Here is a 19,911-nt window from a genome sequence, read left to right as displayed (position 1 = left end):
TTGCTCTGCCTTCCAAGCTGACTTGTTTTTTCCTCTATATTTGGCTGTACATCACCCCCTATTATAGCTCCACTCTGTATCCCATCCCCCTGCCAAGTTAGTTTAAACCCCCCCCCCCCCCCCCCCCACCAAAACAGTGCTAGCAAACCTCCCCGCAAGGATATTTGTCCCGTTCTGGTTCAGGTGCAACCCGTCCGACTTGTACAAGTCCCATCTTCCCGACTTGTACAAGTCCCACCTTCCCCAGAAGCAGACCCAGTGATCCAGGAAACTAAAGCCCTCCCTCCTGCACTAACTCTTTAGCCACGTATTCATCTGCTCTATCCTCCTATTCCTATACTCACTAGCACGTGGCACCGGGAGTAATCCAGAGATTACAACCTTTGAGGTCCTGCTCTTTAATCTGCTACCTAGCTCCCTAAATTCTTGCTGCAGGACCTCATCCCTGTTCCTACCCATGTCGTTGGTCCCAATGTGAACCACGATCTCTGACTGTTCACCCTCCCCTTCAGAATTTTGTTTCTACATTCCCTTGCCTGCTGTGACTAGCTTTAATTTGAAATGGAGGATGATCCTGCATCCTTGTGTTTGTGAACAAGGAGAACTATCTTGCAGTTTGCCTTCGTGTTGCTGAGCCTTTAATGTTCGCAACAATGGAAATATGCTGATTCCAAACTTAAGCATTATTTTTTTCCAGGGATGGCTGATTAGAAAGAAAGAGGACTTGTATTGATATAGTGCCTTTCATGACCTCGGGACGTCCCAAAGTGCTTTGGAGGCCAATTTTGAAGTGTGGTCACTGTTGTAATGTAGGGAAACGTGGCAGCCAATTTCCGCACCGCAAGGTCCCACAAACAGCAATGAGCTAAATGTTTTGGTGATGTTGGTTGAGGGGCTAAATATTAGAACACTGGGGACAGCAACCTGCTCTTCTTCGAATAGTGGCCGTGGGATCTTTTCTGTCCTCCCGAGAGGGCAGACGGGGCCCTCTGTTTAACGTCTCATCCAAAAGACGGCACCTCCAACATTGCAACACTTTCTCAGTCACTGGAATGTCAGCCTAGATTATGTCTTTGGAGTGGGAACTGAACCCATGACCTTCTGACTCGGAGGAGAATGTTACTACAGGAAACTTTGGTTTATCCGGAGGTTAACTGTCTGGAATGCTCGATCCACCGGCAAAAATCAGGAGCCGTTTCGTTAGGTTTTTTTTTCTTTTCGTTGCTTTTTTTCACCAGTCAGGTTCTGCAAGGTCTCACTGAAGCTGTTGCTAAGCTACAGAGACGCTTGCAAGGTACAGCTGACTGTTTAGAAGCTGTTGGGTTTGTTGCCAGATACGGAGCTCAAAAGCTCTGTATGTTTCAACATTAGCGCTGGTTTGTCCAGCAGTTTTGATGGGACGGCAACAGCTCGGTCCCGTCGGTGCCGGATATCACAAAGTTTCCTGTATTGAGCCAAGGAGATGCTATTTAATGTTATAAACTGACTCCTAAAGTGGATTTCATTATAAGCTGAGCCTCCGGTTTTAAATATTTACTTTGACGGCTTGTTCAGCACAATGAACTGCTTGTGCTGAAACTTTCCTGGTGTGGTATGCCATGCTTCAACTTCAAGCATTGTACAGGCACAGTTTCTTCCGTCTAGCAATAAGCCCAGCAGTTTGCACAGAGAGGCCTTCGCAGTGTAATTTATTTACAATTACTTAACTGCATCCAGATGCTGATGTGCACGGCTGTGGCGCGCCCTTTAACCAGATGGTAACTTTGCAGGAGCGCAGTAATGACTGGGTAGGACGAAGGGGTGTGACTGCAGTTGTGTAAATCGTTTTTTCATGGAGGTGATGGTACAAGTAGTGTAAAAGTGGGATTATTAGGCTGCTTTTTTAAAATGGAGGATGATTTTGTGTCCATTTCCTCCCCTGCTCCACATTTCAAATCCACAGTGGGACATGATGGTCCCTCCTGAAATCTAAGATGCTTTCTTGTTTCTTGTTCAGACAGGCAACCAGGGTAGAATAGTGGGGATGGATCGTTTTTCTTTCATTCAAGTTCTGCTCGACTTTTAGTTGTGATTGGGAAGCACTTTATGCAGAACTTCTCCTCGGGAGAGCTAATAATTGGAATAGAAACTGTGGGAGGGCAGGTCTTTGTGGGTTGAATAAAACTGCTTATTTGATGCTTCGTTCCCAAGCCAACAACTATAGTGTACAAGGTTGTTGTGGGTTGACTTTGTTTCGTTCAGCTGATTTACTCTTGCCTTTCTGCTCCACCTACTTTCCCACACCCTTAAAGAGCCCAGCGTAATATGAATCCGGAATCTGTGTTCAAAACTTATCAAATAATCTTTGAGAAACATAGAAGATAGGAGCAGGAGTAGGCCATTCGGACCCTCGAGCCTGCTCCGCCATTCAATGAGATCATGGCTGATCATCCAAATTCAGTACCCTGTCCCTGCTTTCTCCCCATATCCCTTGATCCCTTTAGCCTTAAGAAATATATCTAACTCCTTCTTGAATATATTTAATGAATTGGCCTCTACTGCTTTGTGTGGTAGAGAATTCCACAGGTTCACCACTCTCTGGGTGAAGAAATTCCTCCTCATCTCTGTCCTAAATGGCTTATCCCTTATCCTTAGAAACATTATGATCGGTTCCCTTTTTAAAATAAAAACGAACTACAAAATTTATCATTTGTATTCAATAATAGATTTGTTTTTCCCCTGTTTAAGCTGTATTGGTCCCTTAGTTTGGAGGTTGTTCTTGCCCCTGGTAATGGGAAGGAGCTGAATTAACAATGAAAATAACATCTCCATCCATATTAATATTTCCCCTAATTTTTTTTTGGGTGTGCAGTCCCTTTTAATGGGCTGCACGGCCCATTCAAAACTTCGCGCATGCACACAATTTCCCATTGAAAAGCCAGTGAGTGGCCTGCGTGGGACCTCCAGACCTTAGTTGGCAACATTGATCCATATATCTCTAACTTCCTGAAACCTACTGAAATTTCCACACACCTCGTGATCTTGTTTAACTAATCTAATTGAATTTTTTGATGAAGTAACAGAGGATTGATGAAGGGAATGCAATGGATGTTGTCTACATGGATTTTCAGAAGGCAATTGACAAAGTACCACATAGAAGGCTGGTTAACAAAATTGCGACTTATGGAATAGGTGGGTCAGTGGCAGCTTGGATAAGGAATTGGCTTAAGGAGAGAAAACAGCGAGTTGTGGTAAATGGCTGTTTTTCAGACTGGAGGATGGTAGACTGTGGTGTTCCCCAAGGGTCAGTGCTGGGGCCACTGCTTTTTTTGATATATATAAATGACCTGGATATTGGAATGCAGAGTAGAATTTCTAAATTTGCCGATGACACCGGTCATAAATCTCATCGTCGAGAAACTACCTATGAAATAACACTGGACGGCCAGCTGGTGGCGCTGTGCAAGGAGTATAAATACTCGGTCGTTGGCCCCAGCTTGCCAGGGACATTTTGTAAAGACAAGGAGCTAGTGAAGTACAACTAGACCTCCATGTTCTGTAATAAGTTGATTAAAGCCTTGCTTTCTGCTCAAACCAAGTGTGTAGTGAGTTTTATTACATCAACACCAAACTTGGGGGTGTGGCAAACAGTGATGATATCATCAATTGACTGCAACAGGACATAGAAAGACTAGCAGAATGGGCAGACAAGTGGCAGATGGAATTTAATACAGAGAAGTGTGAGGTGATGCATTTTGGCAGAAGGAACAGGGGGAGGCAATATACACTTAATGGCACAGTTTTAAAGAGTGTGCAGTGACACAGGGACCTGGGAGTTAATGTGCATAGGTCCCTGAAGGTGGCAGGACATATTGAGAGTGTGGTTAACAAAGCATGTGTGATCTTAGGCTTCATAAATAGAGGTATTGAGTACAAAAGTAGAGAAGTTATGCTGAACCTTTATAAAGTGCTGGTTAGGTCACAACTGGAGTATTGTGTCCAGTTCTGGTCACCACACTTTAGGAAGGATGTGAAGGCCCTTGAGAGGGTGCAGAGGAGGTTTATTGAATGGTTCCGGGGATGGGGGATCTTAGCTACAAGGACAAGTTGGAGAAGCTGGATTTGTTTTCATTAGAGCAAAGGAGGTTGAGGGGTGATTTGATAGAGGTGTACAAGATTATGACGGGTTTGGATAGGCTAGACGGGGAAAGGCTGCTCTCACTAGTTGATGGTACAAGGACTAGGGGACACAGATTTAAGGTTTTGGGCAAGAGATACAGGGGGGATGTGAGGAAAAACTTTTTTACGCAGCGAGTGGTGAGGACCTGGAATTCGCTGCCGACGGAAGTGGACACACTCAATGTTTTCAAGGGGAGACTGGATAGGCACTTGAGGGAAATAAACTTGCAGGGTTACAGGGATAGAGCGGGGGAATGGGACTGACTGGATTGCTCTACAGAGAGCCGGCACGGACTCGATGGGCCGAGTGGCCTCCTTCTGTCCCGTTATGATTCTATGACCTCCACCTCTGGTCTCTTGAGCATCACCAATTTTCAAGGCTCCACCACTGGCGGCCGTGCCTTCAGCTGCCTCGATCCTAAACTCTGGAATTCCCTCCCTATGTCTTTCTACCTCTCACTCCTTTACGACGTGCCTTAAAACCTACCTCTCTTGGTTTGGTCACCTCTCCTAATAGTGCTTTATGTGGCTCGGTGTCAAATTTTGTTTGACAACATTCCTGTGAAGCACCTTTGGACATTTTACTATGTTAAAGGTGCTATATAAATGTAAGTTGTTGACACAGCTGCTGATGTGCCCTGGATTAATAAATCCGAGCATAACTTAATTCCCTACAGTTGCTGAGCTCAGTTGCTCCAAGATCTATTTTCCACAATTTTTTTTTTTAAATGACCAATCTGTATATTTAAATAAACCGAGAACAGGAAGTCTGCGCTTTGTTTTATTTGGCCTCTGAAGTATAGATCTTCCCATTGTTCTCGGACTGCTTGTGGCGTGCCTCAATGTTTAAATGCCAATGCTGCTCGTGTAGAGCTATTCTGGTAGCTTTTAAACTGGTGGACTGGAGCAGATGTGACTGGCGAGCAGTAATCTTATCCAAGGGGTTAGAAAATAGGTGCTGCAAACAGCTTAAGTCAGCAAATTCTACCCCAGTTGTTGTCTCTGAAAAGCTGCATACGAGCAGTAAGGAAACTGAGATGAGGAAGAATTTCTTCACTCAAAGAGTGGTGAGCCTGTGGAATTCCCTGCCACAGAGGGCTGTGAAGGCTAATTCAATAAATATTTTCAAGAGAGAATTGGATATATTTCTGAAGGCTAAGGGGATTAAGGGTTACGGAGAAAAGGCGGGGACGGGGTACTGAACTGGTGAGATCAGCTATGATCTCAGACGAAGATCAGCCATGATCTCATTGAATGGCGGAGCAGGCTCGAAGGGCCGAATGGCCTACTCCTGTTCCTATCTCTATGTTTCTATGAAATTTAATTTCTTTTTCATATTTCTTGTTGTTGGGTGTGGGTGGCACTGGCTAGGGCAGCATTTATTGCATTAAGGGCATTAAAAGTTAACCACGTAGCGTGAGATTGGAGTCATGTGTGAGCTTAGTTGGATCAGGTTACTTGAACCAGTTGGGAATTTGGCTGTGGTGTTCGCCCAGGGTCAGTGCTGGGGCCACTTTTTTTTGATATATATAAATGACCTGGATATTGGAATACAGTAGAATTTCTAAATTTGCCGATGACGCCAAACTTGGGGGTGTGGCAAACAGTGATGATATCAATCGACGGCAACAGGACATAGGAAGTCTAGCAGAATGGGCAGATGGCATTTAATACAGAGAAGTGTGAGGTGATGCATTTTGGCAGAAGGAACAGGGAGAGGCAATATACACTTAATGGCACAGCTTTAGAGTGTGTGCAGGGACAGAGGGACCTGGGAGTTAATGTGCATAGGTCCCTGAAGGTGGTGGGACATATTGAGTGTTCAACAAAGCATATGGGATCTTGGGCTTCATAAATAGAGGTATTGTGGGATGTCAATGCACAATCTCTGGGTTGCTGATCCAGTACCATAACCACCAAGTGTTATCAAAAAGAACAGAATGCTAGTGATTTTAGTCCTTGGCCAATAGCCTCGGTTCAAAGTGCTGCAGTGTTGTCACTGGGCTCTTTGGGTGTGGAGTAAGGAGGCAGTGCACCTGATGACTCTGCACTGAACTGAAGCTATGTCCCAATGTGCTCAAGAGGTGCAATCATACAAAATGGATGCCGAGCCAAAGGAGGACATATTAGAACGGGTGGTGAAAACCTTGTTCACACGAGGTGGCTTTGAAAGAAGGTCTTAAAGGAGTTGAGGGAAGCGGCGAGGTTTAGGAAAGAAATTCCAGAGCGTGGGGCACGGCCAATCGTGGTGGGACAAGGGAAGGCGGGGCTGCACAACAGGTCTGAGGAACAGAGTTCTCTGGGACTGGAGGAAGTTATGATCGGTTCCTTTTTATAAAAAAAAAACTAACTAACTACATGGCCATGGAGGGATTTAATCACGAGGCTGAAAATGTAAAATTGGAGGTGTTGATGGAGCAGGAGCCAGTGTAGGTCAGCAAGGACAGAGTGATGGGTGAGCGGGGTGTGGTGCGGGATGGGATACAGACAACAGAATTTTGGATGGATCAAGGTTTATGGAAGGTGGCAGATGTGGGATCAGGGCAAAGTCTGGGGAGATGTTTAGCTTGGTGGGGAAGGGAGGGAAGCAACAGATGAGGCTGAACGAAAAAACTGTAAATGCTGGAAATCTGAAATTAAAAAAAATGCAGAATAACAGCAGGTTAGAACAGGTTAATATTTCAAGAGTGCTGGAAAACAAAGGGGTGGAAGTTATTTTACAGCTGTGCAGAGCTCTGGACCCCATCTGGAGTACTGCATTCAGTTCTGGGCATCGCACTTTAAGAAATATATATTGGCCTTGAGGGGTGCAGTGCAGATTCATCAGAATGATACTGGGACCAAAAGGGTTAAATTGAGGACAAGTTGCATAGACTAGGCTTGTTTCTCTTGAATATAGAAGTGTAACGAGTGAGAAAATTGAGGTGTTTGGGATGGTTAAGGGATTTGATAGAGTAGATAAAAGGAGACTGTGTGACGGAGCCACTAAGGGACTCCGATCAGTTGTATATATTTCCCTTTAATAATATGTTAGCTACAGCCTGAGTCTGTATCTTTGTTTTCACTGTTTACATGTGCAGAGCGCGATCACTTTAATAGCGTGGGTAAACGCGATGACGTCATGCCGTTCATCACGTGATCCCCCACCGGCGGGAAAAACGTGATGATGTCATGACGTCAGCCACGGGACCGCCCAAGCAGTCCTCGTGGAGCCTCCGAACTGACTACACCTATATTCGATGTTCTCCTGTAATTATCCGTTAAACTCTGTTAGTTTTCATTAAACCTCGTTTATTTGATCGCCTGAGTGGACCTCAGTCTTTTGCATAGGAACTAGACATTCCTACAACTGTTCCCTCTGGTGGGAGAGTCCAGAACGGGTGGAGGGATAACCCTAAAATTAGAGCCAGGCCGTTTAGGGATGATGTAACAAAGGGTTGTGGAAATCTGGAACTTTTTTTTTTCTCCTCCTAAGTACTGGAACCTAAAAAGTAAGAGAACCTTTTCCTCCCCTCCCCCAAACAAAACAACGGGGAAGAGAAATGAAAAGCATCAGTGAAGCTGACTCCTGTCGCAGAAGAGTTGATTGATTAAATGACTGAAAAACCGGTCTTTTTATCAGCTGATTGGCTTTTGTAATTGATTCTTTTCCTAGTAGTCACCTTTTTCTTGTTCGTTCTTGGAAGTTGTGTTTCCTGCTGAGATGCAGAGCATCGACACAGTTGCCCCATTATTTACTTGAGCTTTTGACCGAGAGATTCTTCGGTGAGGTTCACAGCACCTGAGGCTGATTCAGTCCTCACCCAATTCCCACAGACTCATACAAGCAATGCACCCTTCCAGTAAGAAATGTTGGACAGCTAACATAGAAACATAGAAGATAGGAGCGGGAGTAGGCCATTCGGCCCTTCGAGCCTGCTCCGCCATTCAATGAGATCATGGCTGATCATCCAAATTCAGTACCCTGTCCCTGCCTTCTCCCCATATCCCTTGATCCCTTTACCCTTAAGAAATATATCCAACTCTTTCTTGAATATATTTAATGAACTGGCCTCCACTGCCCTCTGGCAGAGAATTCCACAGGTTCACCACTCTCTGGGTGAAGAAATTCCTCCTCATTTCAGTCCTAAATGGCTTACCCCTTATCCTTAGACTATGACCCCTGGTTCTGGACTCCCCGGCCATCAGAAACATCCTTCCTGCATCTAATCTGTCCAGGCCTGGCAATTTTATAGGTTTCGATGAGATCCCCTCTCAATCTTCTAAACTTCAGTGAGTATAAGCCCAATCGACACAATCTCTCCTCATACGTCATTCCTGCCATCCCAGGTATCAGCCTGGTGAATCTTCGCTGCACTCCTTCCATGGAAAGAACGTCCTTCCTCAGGTAAGGCGACCAAAACTGCACACAATGCTCAAGGTGCGGTCTCACCAAGGCCCTGTCCAACTGTAGCGAGACACCCTTGTTCCTGCACTCGAACCCTCTTGCTTCGAAGGCCAACATACCATTTGCCTTCTTAACCGCCTGCTGCACCTGCATGTTTACCTTCAGCGACTGGTGCACAAGAACACCCAGGTCTCTTTGCACTTCCCCTTCTCCCAATCTATTGCCATTCAAATAATAATCTGCCTTCCTGTTTTTGCCACCAAAGTGGATAACCTCACATTTATCCACATTATACTGCATTTGCCATGTTTCTGCCCAATCACCCAACCTGTCCAAATCGTACTGGAGTTTCACGACATCCTCCTCACAGCTTACCCTCCCACCCAGCTTTGTGTCGTCTGCAAATTTGGAGATATTACATCCAATTCCCTCGTCCAGATCATTAATATATATTGTGAACAGCTGGGGTCCTAGGACCGATCCTTGCGGTACCCCACTAGTCACTGCCTGCCACTCGGAAAACAACCCGTTTATTCCAACTCTTTGCTTTCTGTCCGCCAACCAGTTCTCTATCCAAGTCAATACCTTGCCCCCAATCCCATGTGCCTTAATTTTGCACGCTAATCTCTTATGCGGGACCTTATCGAAAGCCTTCTGAAAGTCCAAATACACCACATCCACTGGTTCTCCCTTATCTATTTTACCAGTTACATCCTCAAAAAATTCCAGTAGATTAGTCAAGCATGATTTACCTTTTGTAAATCTATGTTGACTTTGTCCGATCCTGTCACTGCTTTCCAAGTGCTCTGCTATTACATCTTTTATAATAGACTCTAGCATTTTCCCCACTACCGATGTCAGGCTTACCGGTCTATAATTCCCCGCTTTTTCTCTACCACCTTTTTTGAATAGTGGGGTAACATTAGCTACCCTCCAATCCATGGGTACTGTTCCAGAGTCTATCGAGTTCTGGAAGATGACCAGCAATGCATCTACTATTTCTAGGGCCACTTCCTTAAGTACCCTGGGATGTAGATTATCAGGCCCTGGGGATTTATCGGCCTTCAGTCCCATCAATTTTCCTAACACCATTTCCCTACAAATACTGATTTCTTTCAGTTCCTCCCTTTCATCAGGCACTATGTTCCCCGGCATCTCTGGGAGGTTATTGGTTCTGTCTTCACAAAGGAGGACACAAAAGTATGAATTTAGGGCCCTGGCAGAGTTTACCTTCCCTCACTCGGGTGCTGAAACCATTTGCAGTGCCCTGACCTTCACCTGAATGAGATTTTTTAAATCCATTCACAGGATGTGGGCGTCGCTGACAAGGCCAGCATTTATTGCCCCACCCCTAATTACTCGAGGGTGGTGGTGAGCTGCCGCCTTGAACGGCTGCAGTCCGTGTGGTGAAGGTGCTCCCACAGTGCTGTTAGGGAGGGAATTCCAGGATTTTGACCCAGTGACGATGAAGGAATGGCGATATATTTCCAAGTCAGGATGGTGTGTGACTTGGAGGGGAACTTGGAGGTGGTGGTGTTCCCATGCGCCTGCTGCCCTTGTCCTTTTTGGTGGTAGAGGTCGCGGGTTTGGAAGGTGCAGCCGAAGAAGCCTTGGCGAGTTGCTGCAGTGCATCTTGTAGATGGTACACACTGCAGCCGCGGTGCACCGGTGGTGGAGGGAGTGAATGTTTAAGGTGGTGGATGGGGAGCTACACAAGCTTTGTCCTGGATGGTGTTGAGCTTCTTGAGTGTTGTTGGAGCTACACTTATCCAGGCAAGTGGAGAGTATTCCATCACACTCCTGTCTTGTACCTTGTAGATGGTGGAAAGGCTTTGGGGAATCGGGAGGTTTAACACTCACCACAGAATATCTAGCCTCTGACCTGCTCTTGTTGCCACAGTATTTATGTGGCTGGTCAATGGTGACCCCCAGGATGTTGATGGTGGGGTATTTGGCAATGGTAATGCCATTGAATGTCAAGGGGTGGTGGTTAGACTCTCGCTTGTTGGAGAGAGGCACTTGTGTGACGTGAATGTTACTTGCCACTTATCAGCCCAAGCCTGGATGTTGTCCCAGTCTTTCTGCATGCGGGCATGGACTGCTTCATTATCTGAGGAGTTGTGAATGGCACTGAACACTGTGCAGTCATCAGCGAACATCCCCATTTCTGACCCTATGTTGGAGGGAAGGTCATTGATGAAGCAGCTGAAGATGGTTGGGCCTAGGACACTGCCCTGAGGAACTCCTGCAGCGATGTCCTGGGGCTGAGATGATTGACCTTAAACAACTACAACTATCTTCCTTTGTGCTAGGTATGACTCCAGCCAGTGGAGCGTTTTCCCCCCGATTCCCATTGACTTCACTTTTTTACTGGGGCTCCTTGATGCCACACTCGCTCAAATGCTGCCTTGATGTCAAGGGCAGTCACTCACCTCACCTCACCTCTGGAATTCAGCTCTTTTGTCCATGTTTGGACCAAGGCTGTAATGAGGTCTGGAGCAGGGTGATCCTGGCAGAACCCAAAGTGAGCACGGGCTTAGTCAGCACAGACTTGCAACAGAACATGGGGCCTACTTGGGCGAATGGCTCCGCTTCAGATTGTGCCAAACCAATACGCCATCAGCAAACCTTTCTTGTGATGCTCTTGATTTATGTCAGACTATTGCCACCACCAGTTCTCCACTCTGGTGTTATACAATTCTAACTATTCTCTCCAGGCTCCGCCTGAGTTCAGAAGGAGAGAATCTATAATTGCACTTCGGGGTGTTTTACAGATTTAGCGGACGTAATACGAAAATTTCTCTTGACCCCATTATGCTTTACTAAAGTCCTAGCGACAACACTGTCTTAGATGCTCCACGTGATCCACTTTACGGCTTACGCACCAGGACACGTTGGTTTATAAACAGCGGCATGGAGCTTATGTACTTTGCAAATGGTGCCAAGGGGAATGACCTGTCGGCTGACGCTCCGATTGGTTTGGTTAATTTCACCTGTCATGCACGCGTGGTTTAAAACTTCCTGATTTTATTGATGGTCGTCCTGTTTGGGGAGCAAATGCAGCAAGACGCAGTGAAGCATTTTATAAACTCATCTGTAAACAGCATGTGCGCTTTGTGCAGTGCTGCAGAATACTGGCCCGTGGCTCCCCAGCACATTACCCCTCCCCAAAATTAAATTTTAAATCTAAAACCATGGGCGAAAAAGACCAGTTCAGACCGGGAAGCCCCCTCCCACACCCAGCGTCCTTTGCCCAGACTATTCCACTGCACACAGAAGGAAAGTGAGGGTATGAAAGAATGAATGGACTTGCATTTTGATACAGCACCTTTCATGACCTCAGGATGTCCGGGGTTTTGACAGAGTACATGAGGAGAAACTGTTTTCACTGGCAGATGGGTCGGTAACGGGGGGGGGAAATTAGGAGAAATTGTTTTGCGCAGCGAATTGTTACGACCTAGAATGCACGACCTGAAAGGGCGGTGGAAACCGATTCAGTAGTAACTTTTGAAAGGGAATTCGATATAGACTTGCAAAGGAAAAATTTGCTGGGCTATGGGGGAAGAGCAGGGGATTGGGATTGGGATTGACTGGATAGCTCTACCAAAGAGCTGGAACAGGCACAATGGGCTGAATGGCCTCCTGCGCTGTAAGATTCTCCAGAGCAGCTCAGTTTTAATTACATGGGTACGGTAGTGTGTAGGCTATGTTACTGGACCAGTAATCCCGAGGCCTGGACGGATAATCCAGCAAAAGTGAGTTTAAATCCCTCTATGGCAGTTTGAAAATTTGATTTTAGTTTAAAAGCTGGTATTAGTAAAAGTGACCATAAAGCTGTCGGATTGTTGTCAAAACCCAACTTGTTCTCTCATGTCCTTTTTAGGGAAGGAAAACTGTCTTATTTCCCAGGTCGGTGCGTGACTCCAGTCCCACACCAACTCTGACGTGGCCTCACAAACCGCTCCAAAGAATAACCAGAATCACCGCCACGGTTCAAGAAGGCCCACCTCGACCTTCTCGGGGGCAACCAAGGATGGGCAATAAGTGCGGCCTTGCCAGTGACGCCCACATCCCGGGAATGAGTTTTTTTTTTAAAGAATGTAAGCTGCGCATTAAATGTTCCCTTGTGGAAATTGTTTTCTGACTGCCCTTTTGTTTGTTCTAGGTGTCACAAGCACCAGGAGTCCTTGTTCAGCTCAGCCAGTGGATACAGCAATTACAGAGGAATTCTCAACTGGTGTGTGGTCATGCTGGTGAGTCCAAATGGACCTGCTTTAAAACCTGTATTTTAATGCATCCAATTACATGGAGGGGGAGGAAAAACTAGCACCGGCAGAGTGGGCCATTTTGAAGCTGGGTTTGCAAATGAAATCTTCAATTTTTGAAATAGTTGTTGAAGGTATCGGATGTTTCTTTAGTTCAAAGCATTCAAGTGTTATCACCATTGGTATAATCTCATTTTACCTTGTGTAACAAACTTGTGCACAGCCTGCCATGAGCCAACAATGCTCCAACGAATCTGGCATTGTGAATGTGGGGGTTACAATGAGAGCACTGTGATTGCTCCGATAGACCCACGACTGAGGTATTGGGTGTCCCAAACTTCTGTGCAGATATGCAAATTGTGTATCTCTCTGTCCCCATCTGCTGCTGAGACAAATATTTTTCTTTGCATTTTGTATGCCTTTGTAAGTGGTTTCTGTGAACTAATTTACAGCAAAGTATCGCACCCTTCAGTAAAACGGTTCTGGGTAACTGAGAACAAGGAGATGTAGCTGATGTAAATGTACAGCACGAGGACATCTTGTGGTGTTGTGACTGCTGGATGAACTTGTGCAGAGGGAATGGGGAAGATTTCTTCATGCAATTCTACCAATCTAGCATAAATTCAATGTTTGTGGACTTTACCTGGTACTTGACTAACTTAGCCCTTGATGAGCAAGCAGCAATTTATTTTATTGAGAGGCTGAAGTGAAGGTCCAAGTCCCGTGGTACCGGATGCTGCCAAGAATGGAGAAGATAAGAAAGAACTTGCGATTAAAAAGCACCCTGTCACGTGTTCTGGACGTTTATAGATTATTTCGCAACCAATTATTTTTCAAGTGCATTCACTGTTGTGCAGATGAATGCGGCAGCTTGCTTGCACAAGACAGTCCTACAAACAGCAAATGAGAAGATTAACCTGTTATCTGTGGTATTGGTTCAAGGATGAATGTTGACCAGCGCATTCCAGATTGCAACAACTCTCTGCGTAAAAAAGAAAAATCCTCATGCCAGCTCTGGTTCTTTAGCCAATCACCTTAAATCTGTGTCCTCTGGTTACTGTCACATATGCCACTAGAAACAGTTTCTCCTTATTTACTCTATATTCAATCCGTTCATGATTTTGAACACCTCTATGAAATCTCTTAATCTTCTCTACTCAAAGGAGAGCAACCCCCGCTTATCTAGTCTCCACGTAACTGAAGTCCTGCATCCCTGGTACCATTCTAGTAAATCTCCTCTGCACCCTCTCCGAGGCCTTGATATCCTTCCTAAAGCGCGGTGCCCAGAATTGAGCACAACCCTTGAGCTGAGGCCTAACCAGTGTTATAAAGGTTTTTGCATAATTTCCTTGCTTTTTGTCATCTGTGCCTCTAATAACATCTCATTTGAAATATGGGACCTCCAACAATGTTGGTCTCGATAATGCTCTCCAGTCCCCGAAGTGGGATGTGAGCCAATAAACTTCTAAGTCCGAGGGGAGAGTGTTACCACTGTGCCAGGCTGACACGAGAATCGCCAACTCCTGGCTGGACATAGTCCTAGAGGTTTCCTCATGACTTCCTGCCTCCAGCCGGCTTGCCCGATCAAACAGTTGATTTTCCCATCTCCAATATTTTTGGAACTAATAAACAAAAGTGTTCAAAGAAAATGGGGGGGGGGGGGGGGAAACCACACCGTTTGATTTAATGTCCCAATGATTTTTCTCCCGGGTTGCTGGCAGCAGTGTCCAGGAGACTGATCTTCAATTCCTGGAGACTCGAGGACAACCCTGAAGGGTTGGCACCCCTACTGACTAGCTAAATGCAGGTTTCACGTACGGCTCATTAAAACACCACCGAGAAACTCGCTTCAGATCAAGCGTTGGTGGGGACACAGCGTGGCTCCATTTGCAACCCAGATTGCCCCTGCTGGGAGGAGTAATTCTAATTTCAGTAAGCGATAGAGTTACTAAAATCCTGGATAACTCCGGGCTGTTGTTTCTCTTCCTGCAACGAAAAGCCACCCCCAGAGGAAGCTGCACATGTGGCTTGAAATGTGATGCATACTGTGAGGAGTCAAGCCAAGCATTACTGATTCCGATAATAACTGTTTCATTAACTAATTGAGTGAAATGGAGCATATAAGCCAAGCACACAATGGAGTTAATTCTGCTGAGGGATTATTGTTTTGTAAACCAACAGTTCTCTGGTTTTTGTAATCCACAACACTCTGATTTGACCACGTAGATGCTTCTGGAGCTCAACAGGATAAAGGTGCCAGAAAAATTGTAACTAGTTTTTGTTCTCCTGCCCATTTACCACAGGCGTTGTTCTGTATGAAGGTACCAAGTGTTTGTCCAGGCCATGTGGTTTCTATTCGCAACCAAATTTTGATCATTTTTATATATAAAATATAATTTGAGTGCAACACTTCAGGCAGTCAAAATGAAATACAGTGGCGGTCCTTTCACGCTCATTCCTTCTGGCCTGAAGTTGAGAATTTACACGCACCTGCCAATCTGCAAACGGTCCTCACCTGTTGATCTCATGATGTCCTGTTTACAGCTATTGGACCTACTGGCCTGAAAGCAAAAGTGCCTGGTTAACCACAACTGTACCTATGTATGATGACAATTTGCAATACACGGTGATCACTCCAATTCTAAGCAGCGTGTCCTAGAAACATAGAAGATAGGAGCAGGAGTAGGCCATTTGGCCCCTCGAGCCTGCTCCGCCATTCGATGCGATCCTGGCTGATCATCTAAATTCAGTACCCTGTCCCTGCTTTCTCCCCATTTCCCTTGATCCCTTTAGCCTTAAGAAATATATCCAACTCCTTCTTGAATATATTTAATGAATTGGCCTCTACTGCCTTCTGTGGTAGAGAATTCCACAGGTTCACCACTCTGGGTGAAGAAATTCCTCCTCATCTCTGTCCTAAATGGCCTACCCCTTATCCTTAGACTGCGACCCCTGGTTCTAGACTCCACCGCCATCGGGAACATCCTTCCTGCATCCAGTCTGTCCAGTCCTGTCAGAATTTTATAAGTTTCAATGAGATCCCCTCTCGTTCTTCTAAACTCCAGCGAGTCCGAGGGCTTGCCAAGCTCAGTGGGCAGCACTTTTTGTCCAAATCTGAAGGTTGTGGGTTCAAACCCCACTCCGGGACATGAGCGTATGATTTCGGCTGGCTCTCCAGTGCGGTACCGAGGGATGTCCTGCACTGTTGTCAGAGGTGCCTTCATACTTGGGATACAAAATTAAACCGAAACCCAAGCTGCATGTTCAGATGGATGTTCAAAATACTGTGGGACTACTCGGAGGATAGCAGAGTGTTCTTTCTGACTGTCTGAACCAATCTTCTTCCCTCAAATAACGCCGCCAAGAATAAATTAACTGGTCATTTTCTTTCATGGTGGTTTGTGGGAATCTGCTGTGCACCAAATGGCTGCTAAATTCACCTATAGCAGTCTCGGTATTTCAGGGTAATTCATCAAATGTGATGTAGGTAACTTTGAGGGGTGAATTGGGCGCTCTACAAAGACAGGTTTGTTCTTGCAGTGAGCAGTGCCGCGGGAGATCTGTTAATTCAAATTAAAAATTCCCAACCTCTTGGAGCGGGTCACAGGGTTCTGGCTGCAAATCACTATTTATAAACTGTTCTAATTCTAAAATGATCCTCTTCAAAGCCAGCAGCATTTGCTGTGATAAAAGGACAAGCTGTTTCACCTTGTCCAGAACAGCAGAAGCAGAGGACACTGCCTGTGCTTAAAGGGCAGGAAATTCAATCTCCTCTGCAGAAACAATATTTTTGTGAGTGTGTGGTAAACCTGTGGAACAGACTCCATTGGGAGACAGTGGAAGCGGTTAGTGTTAATTCATTCAAATGCAAATTAGATGGATTTCTTTCAGAAAATAATATTTCGGGACACAGTATAGAAGTAACTTGAGACATGACTTGGTAAGTGTAGCGAGCTTGGGATGAACAGGTGACTTTTGGACCTATGGTTCCCAAAGCTCTCCACCACTGGGGGTTTCCTCGCCTCATGTCTGAGTCTATTGTAGACTCATTGATAGAGATCGATCGCTGTGATTGTCAACAACTCCATTATTATTGTATCATGCAACTACCAGGAGAATAGAAGGTGAACTGGGTCTTTTTTCGTCTAGCAATTCTTAGATATTGTCTTCGGTCCCTGTCACAAACTCTGTTCCCTCGCCACCGACTCCATCCCTCTCCCTGGCAACTATCTGAGGCTGAACCAGACGGTTCGCAACATTGGTGTCGTATTTGACCCTGAGATGAGCTGCCGACCATATCCACGCCATCACCAAGACTGCCTCCTTCCACCTCCGGAACGTCTGCTGCTGAAACCCTCATCCATGCCTGTTCCCTCTAGATTTGACTCTTCAACACTCTCTTGGCTAGCCTCCCAACTTTCACCCTCCATGAACCTGAGCTCATCCAAAACTCTGCTACTCTTATTGTAACTTGCGCCAAGTCCCGTTCACCTGTGCTCGCCGACCTACAGTGGCTCCCAGTCCGGCAACGCCTCAAACTTAAATACTCATCCTCCTTTTCAAATTCCTCCATGGCTTCGCATCTCCTAATCTCTGTTTGCTCCTCCAGCCCTACAATCCTCAGAGATCTCTGCATTCCTCATATTCTGACCTCTTCCGCATCCCTGATCTTCATCGCTCCACCTAAATTCCCTCCCTAAACTTCTCCGCCTCTCTACCGCTCTCCCTCTTCCTTTAAGACGCTCCTTAACACCTATCTTTTGACCAAGCTTTTGGTCATCTGCCTGAATATCTCCTTATGTGGCTAGGTGTTAAATTTTGTTGGGTAACGCGCCTGTGAAGCACCTTGGGACGTTGTACTATGTTAGAGGCGCTATATAAATGCAAGATGTGGTGGTTGTATTGCCTATTGACGAGCTCTGGTTTTGAGCTGTGTTGAGTATTGGACAATACACTGGTGTGCTTTCATTCACTGTATAGCATTGCCTGTAGGGCAGGTCTTTTGCTATGGGGGTGTGGAGGATGGTTTCTGAATAGTGGAAGGTATTTTTACTTTAACAATGCATTTTTTTTCTTTGGGTGTGTTGATGAGATTGTTGATTGATGTGCGTGTGTAGTTTCTTCTGTGTGTGAGACTATCTGTCACTCTCTGTGCATTGTTGGTAGGATTTGAATTTGGGGACATAGTGCCTGTAATATCAGAGCATAGGGACAGGAGTAGGCCATTCAGCCCCTCAAGCCTGTACTGCTATTCAACTCCATTTACCTGCCTTTGCTCCATATACCTTGATACCCTTGGCCAACAAAATCTATCGATCTCAACCGTGGAAAATTTCAATTAACCCCGCATCCAGAGATTTTGAGGGAGATAATTCTAGATTTCCATTACCTTGTGTGAAAAAAGTGCTTCCTGACCTCACTCCTGAATGGCTGTCTCTAATAAGATTATGCCCCCTTGTTCTGGATTCCCCCACCAGAGTAAATAGTTTCTCTGTACAGGAAACTTCGCGATATCCGGGACCGGCATGATGCCGATCTATGAAAACTTCTGGACAGACCAGCGCTAACGTTGAAGGATACGGAGGTTTTCATCTCCGTATCTGACAACAAACACCGTTGCTTAGCAACAGCTTGTAAACAGCCTGCCCGTACCTTGGCAGCGTCTCTGTAGCTTAGCAACAGCTTCAGAGAGGCTTTCCAGAGACTGACTTGTTTTATAAAAAAAAAAAAAAAAAATGCTAGGAGAAGGGGAAAAAAAGAAAAAAACCTAACAAAACGGCTGCTGGTTTCTGCCGTTAGATCGAGGTTTCCGGACATACAACTTCCGGATAAACCAAAGTTTCCTGTATCTACTCTAGTGATGCCCACATCCCATAAACACTTTTTTTTTAAAAACAGTGAACGCCAGCAGTTGTGGTTCCTGTGCCTTGTGGGAGAGAGCTTGGTGTTTTACATCATTCTAGCCTGACATTGGCGTCACCTGACCAGAAGTTAAGTATTTTACAAGAAAATAAAGATTTGCATTTATATAGCGCCTTTCACGACCTTGGGACATCCCAAAGTGTCCTACAGCCAATGAAGTACTTTTGAAGTGTAGCCATTGTTGTAGTGTAGGAAACGCAGCAGCCAATTTGCAAACCGCAAGATCCCACAGTAAAGTTGGTTGAGGGATAAATATTGGCCAGGAGACTAGGGCGAATTCCTTGTTCTTCTTCAAAATAGTGCTATGGAATCTTGTACATCCACCTGAGCGGGCTGACGGGGCCTCGGTTTGACGTCCCACCTCCGACAGTGCAGCACTCCCTCAGTACTGCACAGGAGTGTCAGCCTGGATTATGTGAAGAGACGATAATCCAAACCCAAATTAATTGTCACTTGAAAACACGGGTTAATAAATGACAGCCAAAACTGATTTGTTGAAGGGAAATCGTGTCGAACAAACTTGAGTTGTTCAATGAAATAACGGAGAGGGCTGATGAGGATAATGCAGTGATGGACTGTGCATATGGACTTTCGAGAGGCATTTGATAAAGTGCCAAATAATAGTCTTGAAGCCGATGGGATCAAGTGGTAGTGGCAGTTTGGATACAAAATTGGCTAAGAAACAAAGCAGAGAGTAGTGGTGTTCCCCAGGAGTCTGTATTAGGCTCACTGCTCTTTTTGATCTATATATTAATGACCTGGACTTGGGTATAATTTCAAAATTTGCAGATAAAACAAAGCTCGCGAATGTGAGTAGGATATTGGCAAACTTCAGGAGGGCAGACACCAGGCAAATGAAATTTAATGCAGAGAAATGTGAAGTGATGCATTTTAGAAAGTAAAATGAAGATAGACAATATAAACGAAATGGTACAATTTTAAAGCGGGTAGGTCACTGCGCAAATCTTTGAAGGTGGCAAGACAAGATAATAAGGCTGTTTAAAAAAGCATCTGGGATCCTGGGCTTTATAAATCGAGGCATAGTGTATCAAAGCAAGGAAGTTATGCTAAACCTTTATAAATCACTGGTTAGGCCTCAGCTAGAGCAGGCTCGAGGGGCCGAATGGCCTACTCCCGCTCCTATCTTCTATGTTTTTATGTTACAGGAAACTCTCGTTT

General features: G+C 45.4%; 1 protein-coding gene across 1 annotated transcript in view; it reads left to right on the top strand.

Annotated features, from left to right (window-relative positions):
- The window catches only part of LOC147116881 (uncharacterized), a 77,622-nt gene that overhangs the window by 20,084 nt on the left and 37,627 nt on the right, over positions 1-19,911 (top strand). The window contains exon 2 of the mRNA XM_085987185.1: positions 12,711-12,798. Within this exon, the coding sequence (XP_085843311.1) occupies positions 12,711-12,798 (88 nt within the window). The remainder of the gene's footprint in view (positions 1-12,710; positions 12,799-19,911) is intronic.

This window comes from Somniosus microcephalus, chromosome 5 (assembly GCF_052327205.1).
Source record: "Somniosus microcephalus isolate GS21.2 chromosome 5, FLI_Smic_1.0, whole genome shotgun sequence".
NCBI lineage: Eukaryota > Metazoa > Chordata > Chondrichthyes > Squaliformes > Somniosidae > Somniosus > Somniosus microcephalus.
The sequence above is the reverse complement of the archived record's forward strand: the minus strand, read 5'-3'. Positions and strand labels throughout refer to the sequence as shown.